General features: G+C 49.9%; 1 protein-coding gene across 1 annotated transcript in view; it reads right to left on the reverse strand.

The window, feature by feature from the left end:
- Positions 1-11455: 11455 nt before the first annotated feature.
- The window catches only part of PLXNA1 (plexin A1), a 116009-nt gene continuing 105972 nt past the window's right edge, over positions 11456-21492 (reverse strand). The window contains exons 31-32 of the mRNA XM_032120422.1: positions 19198-19348; positions 11456-15817 (exon numbers count right to left, since the gene is read on the reverse strand). Coding sequence (XP_031976313.1) covers positions 15722-15817; positions 19198-19348 — 247 coding nt within the window. The 3' untranslated portion in view covers positions 11456-15721. The remainder of the gene's footprint in view (positions 15818-19197; positions 19349-21492) is intronic.

Consider the following 21492-nt stretch of genomic DNA (forward strand, 5'->3'; position numbering starts at 1 on the left):
GCAGGGCCAGCACAATGCCCAGAGCCCTGATGAGTGGGCATCCAGAGAGCCTGGCACAGCCAAGAGCTGTCCCCAGCTGCACACACCTCTCCACGTCAAGCCTCTCTCCTCTCTTTCTCTTAGAAACACCACCAGAGGTATTTCCCTCCGTTCAGAGGACAGGTCTGCTGGCAGCACCCAACCCATCACAGCCATTTCTGGCTGCATCAAAGCCAGTCCTTCGGGAGGGACCATCATGTCCAGCACCAGGGTGGTCAATGCCCTGGGGACACAAAGTTTCACCTCAGGGTGAAGGTTGCAGCCCATTGTACTGCACCAGAGTCCTGCACCGGAGCAGCTGGTTAACACAGTGCTGGGACTGAACAGCAGCCTTGGACCCCTGGCCAAGCCCAGAACTAATGGCTGTGGAGTTCATTCCACTTACTCTGCAGAGCAGGGGTAGCTGAGAAATGTAGATATAGCTTGTGAAATGTCACAAACCTCAGGTGCATCAGTCAGTCAGACATTTCCAGCCCAGATCTCCCGAGTGAGAAGGAGAGGTATCAGTGCTGGGGGAGAAGTTCTGCTAAGTCTCTGTTGTTTTGCCCACACCCAGAACTTCCAAGACTTTGTCCCATCCAGTGATGAGGACATATCACAAACTCCTAGCTGTGGCTAGGATGCACATTTCTGGCAAAGGACGCCTTTCAGCATTTCCCCTTCATTTTATCTCTCTCTGTCCATCACCCACTTTGGAGTCACTGCCCATCAGACACATTGCTGATAGTGCCTAGGTGGAAATCCAAGGGAAACCCCAGCTGGAGGCATAATGGGTCCAAAAGGGTTAGCACAGCCTGCACTCCACCCATTCTCTGCTCACCTCCAAGGGGAGAAGCCACCAAATGTTCTAGAGTTACAGCTCTGCAGGCAGAAAGCCCAGCGTGTGCCACCCCGGGACTGCACAGCTCTGCTGCTGCCTGGCCTGTCTGCTCTGTCCCCACAGCCACTGAAGCTCAGCCAGCAGCTGGGGTGCGTGGTGACACGACAGTGACATGACAGAGGCCTGGCTGCAGCTTTGTGCTGGAGGCCAGCCTGGCTGCCGTGTCCTGAGGCATCAGCAGCGAGGAGACTGGCACGTCCCTCCAGCTGCCCCCCATGGCTGGCCTGGCTGTGCTTTCCTTCCTCTGCTCCCTTGACCCTGCCTAGCCCACAACCCACAACCCAAATACTTCCCCTTACTTCAGCCCAGTGACACAGAAAAACAGCTGTCAGGATGGGGGGAAGGAGTCAGATGCCAGCGTGGAGAAATCCTCCGAGTCAGACACACAAACAAACCCAAATCACCCCTTCTCGTGGATGTCACAATAAGTAGCACAAACCGTAGCTGCAGGAAAAAAATCCAATAGACACCAATTAAATGCATGACTTGACTGCCTCTGCCATGGCAGCCAGTGGTGGCTTGCTGGTGGCAGCAAAGTATCACTGGTCACTGCTGACACTGCTGAGCTGCTGCCTCTCCCAAGGGATGCCAAGGACGGTCAGTCTCACCAGTGTGACACATCCCTGTGTACCAGCTGGTTTATTGCCAACTGCACCATAAAGTCACTCATGTCCTGCCTTAAAAACAGGGGACTCTCACTCTGCCATGACCCCAAACCTCCCTGGAGTATTAACAGTGGATGAACCCAATGGAAAAAATAATCTCTTTTAGATTGTGCAAAATCTGGGGTAGCACAGACCTGGATATGTCTGCTGTTGCTAAGAAGGATGCTACAGCCATGGCCAGCCCAGCAAAGGTCCTGCCACACCTCTTGACAGAGAAGGGGATCACCCCATGACAGAAATATCCAGAGCAGCTGTTGGGTGGCAATGTGGGACAGCCAAGAGAAAACCCACAGCCCATCCGTGAGTCACAGTTTTTCCCTGCCTACCCACACTGATGCTGCCATCTGCTTTAGACATCCCAAAGACAACTCTGGTGTGATAGCCACAACAGCACGATGCTGTGCCAGGCAGCCTGGCCACAGCATTCCCAGCAGCAGGCACTTCCAAAACCAGCCCTCCTGGCGCTGGCAATCAGGCGTTGGGTATTGTATTGCGGCTACTGTGGGCATCTGCATCACTCTGCAGCAGGGGCTCTTCCTGGGGCCCCAGTATCCCCCATGGCACCGGTGCTGGCTCCCCTGCAACCTCTGCTTGCCCTCTACACTGCACCCCTGGACAGGTGCGTTCAGTAAATCACAGCCATGTCTGCAAGAAACACACGTCCCTCCTTTATTTAATCTGCAGCCACTAGAGGGTAATCCAGTCCTCCAAGTTAGATCAGCTCTTGCTTTGATACACTGGGCAGAGGTAAGCACCTGAACCCCAGCAACTAATTACCAGGTGCCTTTCAACAGCTCCTGCCTCCGTTAGCATCCATGCCTCCATGGCTAGTCAGAGAGACCTTCTGGCTGCCCCTGAGCCACACAGTCTGGAGAAGGCACCCTGAGCCAATGCCACACGCTCGGGGGCAGTTCAGACTCTGTTTCTTCCAGCTGGCTGCTGCCCCTCCTCCAAGCTGATTAAGAAGAGTACAAGATAATAACACAAATAAAGAAATAACATTTTAAAAACCCACCACAACCCTGAAATCTTCATTAATTATGAATTTTGCATGGCAACTGTTACTAAGAGAGTCTCCTCTGAAACTGATGTTCAAAGAACTTTATATCAAATCTTCAAACAGTTGAGAAGGTTCAAGCTACAAAGTCGAAACATCTGTTGCTTTCCATGCATTTTTCAATGGGGAGATCAGAGAGGAGGAAAAAAGTGTACAAAATAATCCTGGTTCTGCTTTATTATTTAAATACAATGACAGTCTATGATACACACTCTGTGCAGAGAGACAGAAAGAAAAAATGAAGGCAGAGTGTTATACAGTTCTACCTACTGGAGCCAAAAATATAATATGCTTCAATTTGTTTTAAATTTAGCCCTTCTGGGAAATGCTGCATTAACAGCCCTTGGGGATGAAGTCTAAAACAGGAAAAGAAGGGCAACTTCTCCAGCAGAAGGAATGAACTGTCAGTCCCATCCCTCTTCCCAGTGCCATGCAAAGCCTGGCTGAAGTGAGAAAGTTTGGAGTCAAGACTATGGGGTGCACCTCCCAGTGACATATATGCCGCCTCCCTTCATCATAGCCAGCAGGGAACAAGCAGAAAGGGTTGTCCCCTGTGCCTGTGGGAAGCACCAAGCAGGCAGGACCATCTCCTAAATCTGCCTTCAAAATATACTCTCTACACTCAGCTTTTTGCCCTAAGGGCAGGCAGGAATCTAGAAACTGGTGCCTCTTCACACCTGATCAGTTCCATCTAGTGAGGCCTTCACAAGACCCAGCTGTGGCATTTTTCAAACTTTTCAGTTGAGAAAAAATAGCATCATTTTAGCCCAAACCAAACCTTTCAAGCAATAAAACAATAACCAACTTTCCCAATTTTTTTCCAAGGCTTTGCAAAATATTTGGTGTCACACAGGATCGATGTTGCTTTCAGCATAACACTGACATTTTTTTGTTGAACAGTGAGAGGAAATTTCTAACAACATTTGGATGGAAGACCTCAATCCAACACACAGCACAGCAACCTCTCACCACAGTACCCTCAGGAACATGACCCAGAGGTTTGCAGGGTCCCTGCCCTTGTGGTGTTTCCACAGCTTTCCCTGGAGCCCTGAGCACTGCTGCATCATAGAACTGATCCCTGAGGAGAGAGCCTTTCTTTAAATGGGAAAACTGACATCAGATTTCAAACCTTGTGCTTTTGGGGAATGCTGCTCCTCTGAGAGTTAATGCTGGAAGAAACCTGGTCTGTCACAGGTGGGTTCATCTAAAGCCAGGAACCAAGATCAATTAACAAACTTCAGATGAAGATCTGGACATCAAGGACATCTGTAACATGAGGCTGGGAACGGCTTCTTGGCTCACTGTACCAAGTTCCTGCTGTCACAGGCACCATGACGTATTATCCCTTAATAAACATAAAGCTCAAAGCTTTGGTTCAAATCCCCCAAAAATGAAGGTGGAAAGGGGCATGAGAGAGAAACTGAATGGCTCCCAAAAGCCTTGTGAACCAGAGATTCATGTCCAAACCCTCCTCATGCCTCAGACCCACCAAAACTTTCCTCAACACAGTCTTCTCCTACTACCATGGCAAAGGTGAGGGTTTCCCACAAGCATCCTTTCCAATAGAAAGGTGTCAAACCCCTTCGAAGAGGCTTTTTCTGCCCTCAGAACCTTCTTTCAGCCTCTGATCATTTGGAGGCAGCTGAGAAATTCAGCTGCTGCTGGCTCAGAGCAGACAGGGATGAATTATCAAATGCTGCTCCTGAAGGCATGTAAAACGACCTAGTGGCAGCCACGCTGAGCTCCTGGCCATCCTCTTGCTTTCTGTGTAATATGTCATTTCAATTTGGGCCCCAACAGTTCAACAGCCCTTAAGGCTTGGTTGGGTCAGAAAGATCAGAACAAGAGGAGGAACATGGAATTAACATTTTCAGAGCGCTCTGTCCCAGCAGCTTTCCCAGCTCCCATCTCATCCAGACCCACCTGGGCCCCCAGGCAGCTCCTGCCCTGTGAATCCCATCAGGTTTTGCTGAGTCCTTCCCGTGCAGCCAGCCAGCAGCGGTCAGAAGTGAAGGCTGAAGCCAGTGCAGAAATTCCCTCCTCCCCAGGCAGTGCATTTCAATTACCACAGCACGGGCTTCCAAGTGGATTTATCAAACTGGGTCTATAAAGCAAATTGAATAATCTTGTGCTTCAGACCTATAAAATTTAAGTATTATACTTGAAAGTACTTTGACAAAGTAATAAAGATGGAGAGTGAAGGAAAGGAGTGAGGAGATCAACCAGCTCTTTGTTCATGTGTTGTAACCAAACCTCTGGCTCCAAGGCACCCCTCCACCATGGAGCCTTCAGGACACATCCAGCTGTGAGCTTGCATGATCTGGATGGAAAGCTGATAAACTCTAAGGTATAAAGGTGCTTGACCACCCATTTTGTCCAAGACCCTTTCCCTCACTGCTGAAACTTCAGACATCTCCAAAAACTGAAGAGTGCAGGGGGAAGTTTGAGATAACCGAGACCTTGGAGTTAGACGTCCTTCCAAAAACAGCATCTGTGAGCAATCTGGTCTTCACCTCTCTGCTGAGCAGGACCAGTAGAAAGAGGATTGCAACAAGGAATATTTAGGCTGCTCAGCAGGAAAAACATCCTGAGTGGAGGAAGCCCTGTTGCATGCTGTTGAAGAGTGCAAACCTACAGTTGCCCCTGAGAAAGGAGTTAGGGGAATATCACACCACAGTTTGGGACTGGGAGAACACTGATGCATTGGGTGGGTCCAAACATGAGGTCTTTCACTATACTAAATCACGTGAAAATTGGGATGCCAGGCAACATGAAACACAGCAACAGCCCTGGCTCTTTGGGAGTTCTGCTCCACCCAGTTCGTCACACCAAAAGTCCTTCTTTTTAACTCCATCCCTGACTGTAACACTAATCCTCAACCAGGGCAGACTCTTCCCATACAGCCTGATATTAAAAATGAACACAGGTTCCTCCCCATAATGGTGTCCTGTCCTTCTCCCTACATGAGTGAGACCCTTCATTCAAAGGGACCTCACAAATCTTGGCCGCTGTAACAACATAGTACTGGGATTTGTTGCAAACATCTCCTCACTCTAGCAGAAAAACACACCCTTACCCTGACAGTACTATTTTCATTGTTTGGTAGGAACAATGGTAGGAGCAGTGCTCCAAGTTTTGCTTTCCCAGTTCAGTCCCTGCCCTCCGTCAATCCCTTGCAAACCATGCTAGCTCTGGAAACAAACCACCTGCAGTGATCGCCCAGACAGGATCTGTAACCCCAAATGAGCAGCAAACTACAGAAATGGCTGAACTCCTTGGCTCTGCCTCCATCCTATCTCACCAAGACTTACATGATCCAGGAGCATTAATCCAAGAGATGTAGCCATAAATCCTTCCCTTTGTCTCCTCCCTAACACAAACACATGGGAGCCTACCTCTCTGCATCATGTATTTCTAGCTGGTAAGTCTGGAGTAGCGTGCTCAGATACCCAAACTGACAACACGCTGAGTCAGCCCATGGCATGTGCAGTCCTTCCACTCCAGCAAGCCCCATTTTGGCCTGAAGCCCCATCCCTTGACAGGACACCAGATGAGGGGCACCTTTCCACCCAGGTGGGACACGTACCCAACCTTCAACTTCGCAGCATGGGGTGTTCCCCCTGCTAAATCAGCACCCAGATCTGGGAAATGTGATGGAGCAGGGTGGTAAAATCATACAACCAGCCCTTCAGAAAATTAAAAATAATTATGCAGCCTATTAATTTACTCCTGTGATTTCCCATCCCAGTTAAACCCCTCTGGCCATTGTCTGGAGCTCAAGCAGACATCAGACCCCTCTTCCTTGCTTATTATTTACTCTCCACTCGCTGCTTTTCTTCTGCCCCAGTGACCCCACTGTTCGCACATCTCTGCTCTGCCTTTAACCCCATTTTGGTTTAGGGTCTGATTAACTCTTGATGCTGAAGATTTTCACCATCAAAAGGCTTTGTTTCCATGGTAACTCCTGGGGGGGATTATTCAAACCAACGGGTCCAGCTAGCACAGGGTCAGCAGGATGGAGGAACCCCCAGGGATGCTCAAGTCCCGCTCCACAGTGGTGCCCGTGCCTCCTCCCACCACCAATTACTGCAGATGAGAGCTGAAATCCCGCTGCCCTCTCTAACTCCCTCTGTGTTAGCACTGGCTCACGGACATTTTTTTCTTCCTTTTTTTTTTTTGCACCATGTGTCACTAATTTTACTCATTTTCTGAGTTTGTCTGGAATAGTAAAAGATTTGATTAGAGTGTTCCCGGTTTTAATTGTAATTAGGACAGTCATTGTACGAGCTATAAAAGGAAATTGGGCTACCGCTGAGTGGAAGAGCCCCTAAGAGAATAGGAGCTGCAAAGGGAGAACTTCGTTCATAAAAAAGGAAAAAAAAAACCAGTTTGAGGAAGAAATAAAACTCCAGCTCAGGACAGTGTGACAGCCAAAGTGGCCCAGGCATCTGGGACCATAATCAAAACACATTTCCTGGGGTTTTCAGTATTGACTGTGACTCCTTCCCCACTGCAACCTTCTGTGCGACCTTGGGCCAAGCAGCTCTGCCCTCATGCCTCAGTTTCCCCCACTGGGACTCATTTGGGTGGTCTGTGAGCTATTGTCTTATTTTACAATGTGCTTTGTGATCCCCTGCGAAGTGAGAGAGGCGACCATTGAAATAACCCCCCCAGTCCCCATCCCTCAGCAGCAGACACCTTGCTAGAGGCACCACAGCTGCCGAGGGACAGCACCTGCAGCAAGGGGACAGGAGATGCCCCTGGCTGCCATCCAGGTCCCCAGGATGGACACTGGACATATCTGCTTTTTTCCAGCAGAGGGAGGGAAAGGCCCATTGAAGTCCATCGCAACGGGGTTACTGCTGGGAAGAACACCCAGAAACAGCACATGCAGTGTCACATCAGTCACCACCTGAAAAGCACCCAGAGAAGTGCAACTCCCCCACACATAGACGGCACCACCCCAGGGTTTGCCAGCCCAGGGTGACCTTGGTGGACACCTGTGCCAGAAACAGGGTGATGAACCACCAAACCATTGGGGAGCAGAGGGACAGGCAAGATGCCTGCAGCAGTGTTTCTTCACTGTATGGAAAAATTGTCCTGACACTCGTGCCCAAGATTCCCAGTGGTCATGGTCTCCAGACTGGTCACTGCACCCCACTGCCACTGCCTCCAAAGGAGGACCCTCTGGAAAGGGGCATGTGGCAGTGCCCAGAGCCATGTCACCTGCCCTCTGTCCCACGGCTCTGCAGCGGGGCAGCTCGCTGAGCCTGAGCTGTCAATCTGGTGCAATAAAACTCGAGACAAATCAATTTCCCCCCTTCCCCCTGCTCTAATTCCACCAGGAGAGACAGTCTTTTTCCCAAAGCAGTAATCTGCCTTCGTTTAAAAAAACCCCACACAGTGGAGCTCTGCTCACGGCACATTAACGTGTATCAGCCATCACCTGCCACCTCCTAATGATCCCACCTCTGATCCGTGCCCAAAACTGTGGGCTTTTTACCACTACATTTAAACCAAAGAACAAACATAAACCAGTTGCCTCCCAGCGTGGCTGCGATTTTCATTAGTCCAGGCGGGGAGAGGAAGGGGTTGTTGCTCTGCTCAGCCCTTACTACCTTCAAAATTTATGGATTTTCTTTTTATTTTTTTTCCTCTTCCCAGCAGCTCAGAAGAAACTTAATCATCACCTCTGAGGGGGAAGAAACCCCCCGTCGTATCCTTCAACTTGCAGGGTCACGTGATGCTGCTCTGGCCTTTCCTGTGCAAAGTCTGAACACAGCACATGGCCTGGCACTTGCAGCTCATGTTAATGTTCCAGCTGGGTTTTAATTTGTATTCTATTCTATTAATATACATAGTTATCAATTTTATATGTACATTTAGATTATAGACTATGGATTATATAGATATACCTCATATGTGAGAAATAAAGCTTCTTTCCCATGGAAAGTGGCTGCTTGAGGACTGCCCCATATCCCCCTGGAGATGTGGCAGATCCCTTTCCTGCAGGATTATGGAGCTCAGGGGGCAGTGAGGGACAGCCCAATTAGCCCAGCTGCTCTCTTCATTTGTGCTCTCTAGGCCATGGGGCAGCAGCCTAAGGACCAGGACTGCTCAGAGTGATGGTGCAGAAGAGGAAGGGAAGGTGCAGGTGGCCATGGCTGGAATTTGGGGCTGGCGGGCAAGGGAGATGTTCCTGCTGACCTTTAGGCTAAACCTGAAGAAGAGGATGAATCTAAAGTCATTTTTAGTGACTCTGAGTCTCTGAGCACACCAGTGGTGACACCAGAAGCAAACACACACTGGGAGACATCAGTGGCAGGTCAAAGAGATGTTAAAGCCCCAAGCCAAGCCCTCATTTCTTTCTGGAGCAAAGCTCATGAAAGGCAGGAGGAGCTTTTCTGGTGACTGACACTCACACCACCAGCATGTGGCTGTCCACAGCTGTGCCTAGGGAGATGAGCGTGTCCCTGTGCTGCAGGCTACGGGTCCCCACATCCCACACCCAGCACAACCCGAGGTGACATGTGGCACTGAGCACGCAGTTCTGCGGGAGCAGAGCTACCATCTGCACGTCCTGGCCCTCACCGCATGTGTAAGACAAGCAAAGGGTTATACAGAGACCCAAAGGCAGAGCAGCAGCATCTCCCAGGGCAGGAGGACGAGGAGATGCACAGGGAAAGTACAAAACCATAGCGATGGTGAGGGGATAGAGGATGAGACCTTCAGACCCCACACAGGTGCCCTGGGATGTGCCACTCACCCAGAGTCTGAGTTTGATGACGGCAAGGGGGTTTCCAAGACCCCCATGTCAGCCAGGGAGGCCACAGGGAGGGCTGCCTCCACATCTGAACCCCAGGCAGCTCCAGACAGCCAAGGGCTGGTACAGATGTGCTGGATTAGTGCCGTCTCAGGCGGCAGCAGTGTATGCTGTTGCTGGAAGGTTCGCATTTTATCATTTAATCAAATAAAGTGCATTTGTGGATTACACAATCATTTGCAGGCCTTGATAATCTTTTTCTGGTTAGCTCTGCACTAGGACTGAGGAGGCAAACAAAGACATTTGTAGCTGTCATTGGAGGGCCTGGCTTCCTGCCAGAAGCTCTTACTCCTTGGGAAAACCAGTGCAATTTGTATTAACAAACATCCTGGCGATGGTGAAATACTAGACATTTATTTATTTATTTGTTTGTTTGGTCAACCAGGAGGTTTTAAAGTTTTTGTTCCCTGGCAAAATAGTAGAAAAAATTTTAAAATAAAAATCTTGCTTGCAAAGGGCTCAGAGTAAAGCAGCAAGGTCCAGCAAGGTCTCTTCAGGGAGATACCCTCATCTCTATGCCTTGAAAAAAGCAATGAAAGCCCCACCATATGTTGGACTGACAACTTACTTAAAGACAGTTTCTTTACCCACCACAGTGCTCACCTGTTTGATGCTCAGCTGCCACCTGCTCCCACGTGGCCATGAGGACAGTGTTTGCAGCATGAAATTGGGGAAGGTGAGGGTCTTTTTCCCGTTGCCCTCAATTAAATCCTCCCAGAAACCTGACCATAACTCGGTTCAAATGTGATCTTCTTAAGCATTTGAAAGGTTGGTAAAAGAAAACTTTATTTTTTTAAGATAGAAAAACAAGATCAAAGCAATCTTTGTTTTAATAACACTATGGCAAAAATAGTGGGTGTTTAATACCTGCTGCTGATATTCTTGCTGGATAGTAGGAAAACTGCAAGAGAGAACATGAAAAACATCCAGTTTATACACATGCTAAATGCAGAGAAAAGATGTATTCAGCATCCACAGTACAATCAACCTGCCAGCCCAATCCCTCAGAAGATTGGTCCCAGGGCAGGAACAGGCTAAGGAAACAATAAAAACCAAAAAAGCAGCTGGATTTGTCTGATTTCAGTCTGTGTGCTGGGCAGAGTCCTGGCCTTGACCCCAAACCCCAGGGATTCACCCCCAAACTCACCCCCTCCTCTCTAGGAATGCCTGCCCCGCCTGCCATGGCCACTAGACACTGCTGAGGAAGGTGCCCCTGTGAGGAGGGTGCTGAGGCAACCAGCTGCTGCCCTAGGCTTGCTCTCCTGGTGCTTCACTTTGGGACCCTGCAGAGACTACAATGGAGTTTGGAGGTACCCAGAGCTACGGGATGACACAGTTTTAAAGACAATGATCAGGAGCTAGAAAAGATCAGGAGCTGGAAAAGATCAGGAGCTGGAAAAGATCAGGAGCTGGAAAAGAAGATGCCCTGCAGTGTGCAGAGCCTGCAGAGACACGACTGCAGCATCACCTCACCACCGTGTACTTCCTCCCAAGCACTTGTGCTGTCACCCCACTCTATCTCTATGGGAGGAAGGGCCAGGATGTCCGAGAGGCAGAAGTGAAGCTCTCCGAGCCCTGGTCGGTTCCTGTGGATCCCAGTGAGTGGCAGAACAGTCAGGCAGATATCTACCTCTCTGTGCCTGCAGCGTTGCAGGTTCAGCCCCTCTGCGTCTGATCAGCAGCTTTGAACACTTAGAAAGGTGACGTGTGAAATCAAATGGTTTAAAGCAGTTTAACATGAGCCACCCAGGAAAGGGGCTGATGGGGAAGTCATCTATATTCCCCTGTGAGAGCCTGGAGCTCCTTTGGGGGATGTAAACAACCAGAGTTCAGGACCCCCACACCCACATATGCACCGTGTTGCTGGCCCATCACAGCACATGCCATTTTGCATCACATCCTCTGGCACAGCCACAGATTTGCCCACTGCTCCCAAAGCTGCCTGCCCCACGCACCCACATCACCCCCAAAAACACAGGCAAAACACCAGCTTTAGCAAAAATGTTTAATCTCTCCTTGATGCATGTGTTTATTTACAAGTACTAAATCTGAAGAACATTAAAATAGGAAATAGCAGGATATTTACACGATCAAAGGGCGCTCGGCCAGCCGTGCTGGCCTGTTGCTTCAAGTCTGAAACAATCACAGAAAGGGAATCAGGACTCCGGAGTGTGATTTTTTTTTTTTCCCCATTTAATTTTCTAAAACTATCAGAATTCTCTGCCTCTCGCCGGGTCCGCCTTAGGTTTTCCCCTGCTTTCTTAAAGGACAGCTCGTTGTGCGCTTTGGTCAGGAGCGGGTGAGCCTGGGGGGGTCCCCCCACCCATCCCCCTGCTCCCTGTCCCCAGGCTGGGGCCAGCTCTGGGGGTGACACAGGGCTCCTGCTGAGGGGACACGTCCAGGCTGGACTGCACATTTTTTAACCCCAAACTGAAGAGAAAGGCAATGAGAGCAGCCAGGGACCCCCCTTGCTTGCAGCGGTGGGGGATCAGCTTGCATGGCCCAGCTGCCTCTGGTGGTGTCCAGAGCAGGAGTGCCCGGAAAGGCAGGCTCACAGCAAGGGATACTTCTCCATCTCAGCCCATTCTGGGGCAGGGGCTACACCAGCAGTAAGAGGAGTCCTGTGGGTGCTTCCCAGCTTCTCCACACCTTTCTCCGTTCTGAGGCAGGGTCTGACAGGGCCGGTTCGGACCCCGCCAGGCTGGTCAAGGGAGGGCAGGCAGCTGCCTGGCACGATTAAGGACGCTGGGCATCATGCGAAAGGCAAAGGTAGCACCAAGAAGCGCCAGAGGCTGCGGGCAGCACTGCAGTGCCCACCTGACTGACCACCACCCTCCCCGTTAGAGGCAGCAAGGGGACCCCCGAGTGGTGGGGAGATGCTGGGGCATCCTTTGCTGGAGCAAACTGCAGACACCCCAAAGCTCTCCAGGAGGAAGCCAACCGGAACTCATCCCTAGGACCACACTACAGGCAGTCAGCATCACCAGGGGGCTGGAAGAGCTAGGTCACAGCACAAGGGGAGCCCAGAAAGCAGAGCCACACCATGGCACTGCCATTCAACCCAGCATGACCTCCCCAGGAGCCTCTCTGCTGCCCAAATTCACCTCAGACCCACTATGGCCAAAAAACTAATTTGTCCCTCCAGGCTGGCTGAGGGAGCACCCACAGCATTGCTGCTGGGAAAGCAACAGGCTAATAGACCTCAGCAATTAACAGTGCTTCCAGCCCTCTCTGTCCAAAGGGAAATTTTCAGGGAGATGCTCTTAGAAACACATCTCCATCCCCTCTCAACCACCACAAAACCCATGTGCTTGGCTCCCTCAACACCAACCAAAGCTCCCCAAGACACTCTTACCACTGCAACAGGCAGGACCTACACAGGTCCTGGACAGAGACCTCAAAGCCATCGCTCCCCTTCCGTCAACCCGCAGTGACCACCGATGCATTGCCGCCATCCTCCGGGCGATTTCCAGGACCTCCACCAGTACCACGCAGCCAGCAATGCCACAAGGAAGAAGTTTTGCACCAAAGGGAGCTGCAGGCACCCCTCCACCCCATCACAGCAGCAGTGAATTCTACAAAGGGACCCCCGGAGGGTTCTGTCCCACCAGAGCACCCAGGGAGATGCTGGCATCCAGCGGTGGCCCCGGCACAGGGCACACAGCTGTCCTTTAAGGCTCTCCAAGTACCACATTTGAGATGTGAACCTCTAAAGTCTTTCATTTTGCTGTTTCTTTTTTTTTTTTTTCTTCTGGACGAGAAAGTGGCAAATTAATTTCAAATTAAAAAAAAAACAGGTAACAGGCCTAAACGAACCTCTAAAATTCAATACTTGCAGTTTCTTTGTTTTATGGGTTTTTTTTCTTCTGTTTCTTAAAAAGATCAACTCAGACTAAAATCTAGCACAGTCATGCAACAGCCCACAGCTCTCAGAAATCCAGCGACAGCTCAGGGTTCGTAGGTTTGGGAAACAATTATAAATTCTTTTTCAAACATAGTTTTGCTGTTGTGGTTGGATTCTTTTGTCATCTTTTTTTTTCCTTTTTTTTTTCTTTTTTAATCAGCATCTTCTCTCCTTTCCCTCCTTATTAAAACAAAACAAAACCAAACAAAATTACAACATAATGAGAGATGTGCAGGCTTCAAACAATTGTTCTGCATGGTGAGAAAGGCTTGGAAGTTCCTTCCAGACCATTTGGTATCCTTTTTTAATTTTTCTTTCTTTCGGTTGTTGTTTGTTTTGTTTTAACTGGCTGTGTAAATTCATCTCATATTTATATTGGTTCGATTCTCCTTCAGTTGAATATACAAGCACCCCACTGGGGCACGAGAATTAGATTGTAACCACATATATATATATACACACTTTTATTATTTTTTTTTTAATTAAAAACTTCATTATTTCTCCCTCTCCCCCCCTTAACTTGCAATTTAAGGGAATGGACAGAAATCAGCTGGGCTTCTCTCCACTTGGATTTCGACAGCCGTCCGCTCCTGGCAGAGTGTGGCCCCGGGTGCCGTGGCCTGGGCAGTGACAGGAGTTCTCAGTACAGAAAAGGAAAGGGTTTTGCTCATTTCTTTTGGTAGTTTTTGGTCACCTGCTGCCATTCAGGGCAGCATTCAGCACCTTTTCATCTCTGGAAAGCACAAACCCACAAGGAACTGGCATTTCCAAGGGGGCGACTGAGGGAGAGACCTCAGGTCTCCAGCGAAGCCCTGTCAGGGCGGAGGCAGCGGAGGGGAGACAGGGTGACAGCAAGGAGAGAAAGGGGGAGAAAGAAGGAAAAGACAAGAGAAAGAAAGGTCAGTCTTGGGTGGAAGGTCCTGCACACATTTGGGGTCCCCAGGTGGAAGAGCAGGCAACAGCCCCATGGCAGCCAGAATCCCAGTCCCTCCATGGGCTGGGAACCCAGTGGGGTTTGCCAGGGGGGATCTCAGTCAGGAATGCAGAGGAGCTGCCTTCCCTTTTGCCAGGGATCTGGTCTCTTCCCCTGCATCGGCACAAAAAGATGATGGGGAAAAATAAACATAAAGGGCCTTTGTTAAGGCAGCTCCAGTGCCAGAGAATCTGCCACAAAAAGCCAGGCTGGCTCTCCATCAACCCTCCTGACAGTCCCCAAGGCCCCACAACCATCCTCCACCCCGCATCATCCCAGGACAGGCAGAAGCAGGCAGCGCTGCCCAGACCACCCCATGGCCACCGAACTGGGAAAACAAGGACAAGCTCAACAAAACACCGACCATCCTTCAGCAATCACCCAGGAAAAGAAAAAAACAGCCTTGGGATCTCCCTTCCTCTCTGATTTTGACCTCCAGAACCACTCAGCAGCATTAAAATAACAGCATCTATCCAGCTAACAAAACTCCCAACTTTTTTTTTTCTTCAATTTTTTTTTTCACACTAAACGACATTCAAATAAAACATGGCACAGGACATATTTTAGAAATATCAAAGCTCAGGGATTTCTCCCTTTCCTGCCCACCCCTAAAGCCCCCACCCCAAATCTCCCCAGCATCAGTCCTTTAGCTTATCTCTTAAAATCATTTTTGTTAGTTCATTGCAAAAAATTTAGAATATTTTTTCCCCTCCCATTTTTTGTTACAATATTTTTTTTCCTTTAAATTAAAAATTTTGTTTGTCTCATGTAAATTGTGCAAATATAGCAGTTAACACTAGTGGCAGAAGGCCAGAGAGAGAGAGAGAGAGAAGGGGGGAGAGAGAGAAAAAGAGAGAGGAGGAGAGGAGGTGGACAGCTGGGGGGAAGGAAGGGAGAGCAAGTCAAGTACAGTAAAAATAGGAGCCCACCCACCCTCCCTTCACCAAAGTAACAACAACATCCAAACGCCTTCCTAGAAAGCCCCGCGGTCCCGACCCTCCTTCCCTGTGGGCTCAGGGGCTCTGCCCAGGCAAGGGATGCCCAGCAGCTCCACGGGGCAGGCGACCCCCTTCTCCTCCTCCCGGCATCGCCTCTCTGCAAGGTCCCCGCTGCATCCCGGCTGGACTGGGGGGTTTGTCTGTGGGTCAGGGAGTTCTATCGACACTGCTGCTGCCGTCGGGGTTTGTGGTTTTTTCCGCTAAAGCGCGAGGTTTCCGTGTTTGTCCGTGGGAAGCGTGCGGAGGCGCGGCGGCTCCCGCGGGCCCGGCCGCTGCCAGCCCCAAAGTCTTGTGCCCGTGGCTGCCGCTGGCCGGTCCTTCCTCCCTCCCTCCCTCCGTCCTGCCGCCCCCGCTGCCGGACGCTGCCGCCGCCGCCGCCTTCTCAGCTGCTTAAGGCCATTGTGTCGATCGCCTGCTCCAGCTTACTCCGCAGCCGCTGCCTCCGGGCCTGCTCGTCCTTCTCCAACGCAGCTAAAATCTGGGGAGAGAGGCGAGGAGAGAGGGTGAGGAGGTGTCTTCCTACCTAAAGCGGCTCCCTGTGGCCCGCTGGCTCTTTGACGGCATCAGGAGATGGGGATGTGGCCCCATGGGAAGTATTCTTGCTCCCCAATGGGGCCAAAGGAAGTGCAAGGTGGAAGACACCACTCTGAGTGGTGCCCTCCACAAACCGAGCCCACTGGGAACCCCAAAGGGTCTGCAGTAACACCAGGGGCCTGCCTGACACTAACGAGAAGCCAACTTGCACATGGGGAAGTGAAGGAAACACAGTCAAACAGAGAGTGAACCCCAAATCCAAGCCAACAACACCTTCCCGCCATGTCTGTGACTCCAACAATCCTGTTACACCTTAGGGAAGCAGGGGTTGTGTTTCAGAGACCACAATCAAACCATGAACTGGTTCCACAAGCACAAAAACACCAAATCCACAAGGCTTCAGCTGCCACCAGAGTTAAAACCTGTCACATTTCTCCCCACAGTGGACAATGAGGACAGTGGGGTGCTGGAAGGGGACATCAGATAGATGCGCCAGCAAAGCCTGGGAGCCCCCAGTCCTGTTAAAGGGGTGCACCCACAGACCCCTGAGAATGACTTTCCTCCTTTAAAATCCTTCCCCTGAACAAGCTGCTGATCAGGATGACAGATTGCAGACTGGAGGGTCAGTCCCCTGCCCTGGGCTGGATGTGACCATGCCCCCAGGGCTGGGGGAAGGACTGGCAGCAGCAGGAAGGTAGAAGACGAGGCTCAGAGTGGGAAAAAGGGAGTAACAAAGTGTAAAACAAAGGGGCAGTTGCCCTCCCAGCAGCCAGGAGTCTCGTCTCACTAACATCATGCCAGCAGAGCAGAAAAGCCGATTTAAAAAAACAAACCTGACAGAAATCTCATCTCCTCGGGTGAGCTAGTTGAGAGAGCAAATTTTTTGTAATTATATATCAAGGCATCCATCAAAGGGGACTTGATTAACCATTTCATTGGCTGCATAATTGGAAACAAACTGTTGTATAATTAATAGACTTACTAGGAGGCAGGCAAAGTCCATCAGGAGCCCTACAGGTAACTTCTTAATGGGGAATCAGCTCCCTTTGATTAAGAGCTGCTGCAGCACTGGCGAGTTGTGGAGAGGCAGGCAGGGTGTGCTGAGGAGCATCCAACCACACTGCCACAACCAGCCTCTGGCCACCAACACATTGGGTCTCCTTCAGGCTGTTTTGGGGCAGGACCAGCCTGGCCCCTGTCTCCTGGGGCAGTAAGAGATGCCTGATGGGAAGTCTCTTCCCAAAAGAAAAGGGAAAGCTGCATCTGGGCACTGGTGCCAGCTCCTGAGGAGGGGAAAAATCACCAGCAAGAGCTGGACACATCTGATTTACCTCCCCTGGCAGCGACAACTCAGGGCGGCAGCTGGACTGGCAAGAACTCATGGATTCTGCCACAAACCTGCTACTGGGGACACTCCCCCCCATCCATCTCCACAGATGCTGTCAGCCCTCATGCTATACACAGAGTAAAACACCTATAGTGATACTAACACAGAAGTCAAAACCCCACATGCCTGAAAGGTGCCTGAGCTGGAACCAAACAAGATTGGTCAGAGAAGTGAAGGAGAAGCCTTTTCCACCCACCTGCCTCCTCTGCCCCTCCCAATCAGACAGCTGTATATCCTGGGATGCTGAGGTGTCAAAAGATTCCCAAACTGCCCATGCATTTATTTACCCCTCTCTTATCTCAGCCTTATGGAAACAATGCAGTCAAAGGAAACCTGTGCTGAGCATAGAGAGACCCAGGTTTGTCACCTGCTGTAAGGAGCCAGGACCACTGATTACCAAGATGCAAGTACCCAAATGAAAATTAATTATGATTTTCATTCACAGCCAATGACAGCATATTATTGCACTGAACAACAGGAAAAATTATTCTCTCCCATTTTGCATCAAAGAGGGTGCAATCGGGCTGCATATAATTGTGCTTAATGAATGAAAACAAACAAAGGGAACAGCTGCGATTTATTAATCCCATTACAAATAATAAAAGAAGTTCCTGAGAGCTGTGAACACACTTGTGATGCTCAGAGAGCAGGCAACAGCAAGACACTCAACAGATGTCAGGCTCTCTTGGGAAAGAAGAGGACCTGTGCTCCTAAAGAGCAACTCATTAATGCCACGGGTTCATCTCACATGGTCCCCTCCATGCTCTCACCCAGGGCTTGGAGGCTTTATTTAAGGCTTGTAGTACTTTTAGCCTGGAGGAAGCAAGCATTGGATGGTGGCTGAGGGATGATAGCTGGACCACAGCAAATCTAGATCTTCCAGATTGCTCCACTTGCACTCTCAGGGTAGCCACAAAACTGTGTACGAAGTGTAAAACCCCAGAACCCCTTCATGGCCAACCCATTACCCAGAGCAACAGGGGCCTCTGGGATGTGCCATCCAAAGTCATCTAAGGAGTGGCACAGAGGTCCCACCAGCACCTTCCCAAGAACCAGGGAAGCCAGGACCTCCTCCTCCCTCCTGTAAAGCACCGAGTTCCATAGGATATTGGCCACCATGATCCCAATGCTGACCTTAAACCCAGGGGCCAGGTCTGCTACAAACTGCTCATGGACCCCTTAAATTCAAAGAGGCACTGGGAGAAGCCTCTCGGGATTGCTGCATGGTATAACAGGCACCCCATTTCCTCTCCTGGCTCTGAGTGAGAAGATATTCTGGCACTCTGTCACCTAAATGAGCCACCGTTCAAACACAGTCATCAAACCCCTTTATTGGGACAATAAAACCTGTACTATCATGCTTTGTGTATAGACCCATATTTTACAGTAGTTACATATTTTATTGCTTTAATAAGATGTAGGCTGCGGATTTGAGCAGAGCTTTGAGAAATTAATTTGTATAAATTACAACAGAGGAGTTCTTAACCATCCTTACTGACATTCACAAAACAAGCACTGGAGAGGCCACCACATCCTCTAACATCTCTGAGGAGTGGAACCACACACCACCTGTACAGTTCCACAGCATTGGTACCACCATGGTGCAGGATTGGTGGCAGTGGATAGGGGAGGCATGCTGAGATAATGCCAGGAACTCTGCAGCCTCATGGAGCTCATGTGCCAAATGTGTAGAAAAATAGGTGTTTCCCACATTACTCACTGCAGAAAATACGAGGAATGAGCACTGCCTACTCCAGCTCCTGGCTTCATGCCTCCCAAACCTTTCCTTCTCCACCAGGTCCAAGCACAGACATGGAATATGTTACTATTCCGCATTTCATGGTGTGTTTTTATAGGAAAAAGCAGAGGACTGCAGAAACAAGGACAAAAGGAATCAAGTGGCAGCTCAGGCCTGACTCTGCCTCACCACGTCTTACCTCATCCTTGTACTTGGTGATGTAGGAGTAGATCTCGTGCAGGGCGCTCATGCTGTTGAACTGGCTGAGGTGTAACCGCGACTGCTCTGCCAGGTACGCGCTCATGTCCTGGTCACTGATCGCTGGCATTTTAGCTATATCTGCATAATATCTGCCAGGGAGGAACAGAAGAGTGGGTCAGAAGCAGGGACAGGCAGGAGGGGATGGGTCCCTGCCACGATGTTCACAGAGAACAGCCACTGGAAAGGCAAGTGAAGAGCATCTTACCTCCAAGCAGTGACATGTGATCACCCATTATAACACTGCTCATTAAGAGGTCTCTGAGCACTCCACAGAGCAGTCAGCACCGTTAGGAACATGGTCCTGATGGAACAGCACCCAGCAATTCTACTCACTGTGCTGGGAAGCCAAGAGATGCTGCTCTGAGGGATTTTCCACCCTCTCCTAAACGACACATTTTTTATCCTTCCCATCCCATTGGCATGTGTTGCCACCAAACCACATGCACCAGGACCCTCCACACCTGCAGCAACACACAAGGTTTTGCTACTGCTCTCCTAAGGTCACCATGTCCCTAAAGCCAACAATGCCCCTTTGCATTCAATTGAATACTTGGGGTGTGAACAGGAGACCAGGTGACATCCTGCCCCTGCAGCAATACACGTGCTGTGGTAGTGGAAAAACAGAATATCCAACAGGATGTTCACCAAAACCCTGAGAGGACAAAGCTGCAGCATCCCATTACAGCAGGAGAGTTACACCAAGCAGATGCACCAGTGGGCTGGCTGCTGAGGACTTTTTGGAAACCAGGGTTGTGTCCTTTCTTTAAAAAGAAACCCTGCCCACAGCAAATGAGCTCTGGCTGCTCCCAGGGACCAGTATTACCAGCATTACCACCTGGAAATACAGAGTGCCAGCCTCTCCCAGGTTTGCTCTGCTCCTCATGACTCCTCACTCAGTGAAGTTTCTGGTACAGTGATTAGCATCATTAGTGTCATCAGCTGAACGCTGAGATGGAACACTGCTGAAGCACTTGGATAGGAGCAGATGGCAGCAAGACCACTTGAGGAGATGAATATGAGGATCCACTCCATCCCACAGCACTGAACTCAGCTAGTGATAAACTACTTGGGCAGTTTTTACAAAGAGGCTCATTCACACCCAGAAAATGATGCCAGAGAATTCCTGGATGGTGCCGGGAGAGCAGTGGTCTGGGGTGAGGACCTCTGACTAAACCAGGCATCTCCTACACCCCTAGAAAGATCACCTCAGAGTGACGTGTCCTAAAGCAGCAGTTTCACATTCCAGGTGTTATCATGACACATAGGATGGGAAGAAACCATCGTTTTTCAATACAAGGTGTGCCTGGCTCATGTGGACCAAGATTCCAGTCACACCGACCATTTCCAGAGGACATATAACATGTGACCCCAGCAGCAGTCCCCTTGGGTTTCCCCAGGTTCCCCACTTCCTAAGCCCCTCCCTGTGCTATTCCTGCCTCAGATTGGCAGGATGCCCTTTTTTCAGCTGGTGCCTGAGCCACAGCAGCAGACAGACCTGCTGTTGGGACTGGCAGTCCCACTCAGCCACCCCCACACCACTCCCAACCCTCCTCTGCAAAGCTTTGTGACTGTTACTGTGCCAAAAGCCAGAAATGCTGACTATGCCATAAATCCCTGCAGTAGAAGAACAGTGGTAGACATAGTCACCCCCTGCACAGGACATCTCTGCCCCCTGCTCATCTGCCTCTGGGACCATTCTGGAGGTAAGCGATGGCAGGAACATCTGTCACCACTGAGATCTCCCACCTCCTCCCCAGGGATGCAGAATGTCTAGACCAATGTTTAACTCTGAAATGGTTTTATACCTTTTTTCTTCCAGGCACATACACAGAGCTGAATATTTTTGTCATAGAGATAGCAAGGTCAAAGAAATTCACCTTATGAAGCTTGTGATGTTCCTATGGGACCCCACTCCAAAGCCCCATCCAGCCCCACACAAAGAACTTCCTCCTATTACAATGCAGCTCATCTCTCATCTCAGGCATCATATTTCAGGGGCATTTTTCCTTCTGATCCAAGCCCTACCTTCCTCAAGGGAAGAAGCTTGTCTTTGTACTTGCCTGCAAAACACCAGGCATGCCAATGGTGCAACAAAAATATCTGTGCACAAGCGAGTACCCAAGGTGATTTAGGCTACAAAGTTCCACCCTTACAAACTAGAGAATATTACATTTACTGTTGTCTGGGCATTCTTCATTTAGTTCATTCTGTATTTGCTCAAGATGCTGAAAAA

The sequence above is a fragment of the Corvus moneduloides genome, chromosome 11, assembly GCF_009650955.1.
Source record: "Corvus moneduloides isolate bCorMon1 chromosome 11, bCorMon1.pri, whole genome shotgun sequence".
In the NCBI taxonomy this organism is placed as follows: domain Eukaryota; kingdom Metazoa; phylum Chordata; class Aves; order Passeriformes; family Corvidae; genus Corvus; species Corvus moneduloides.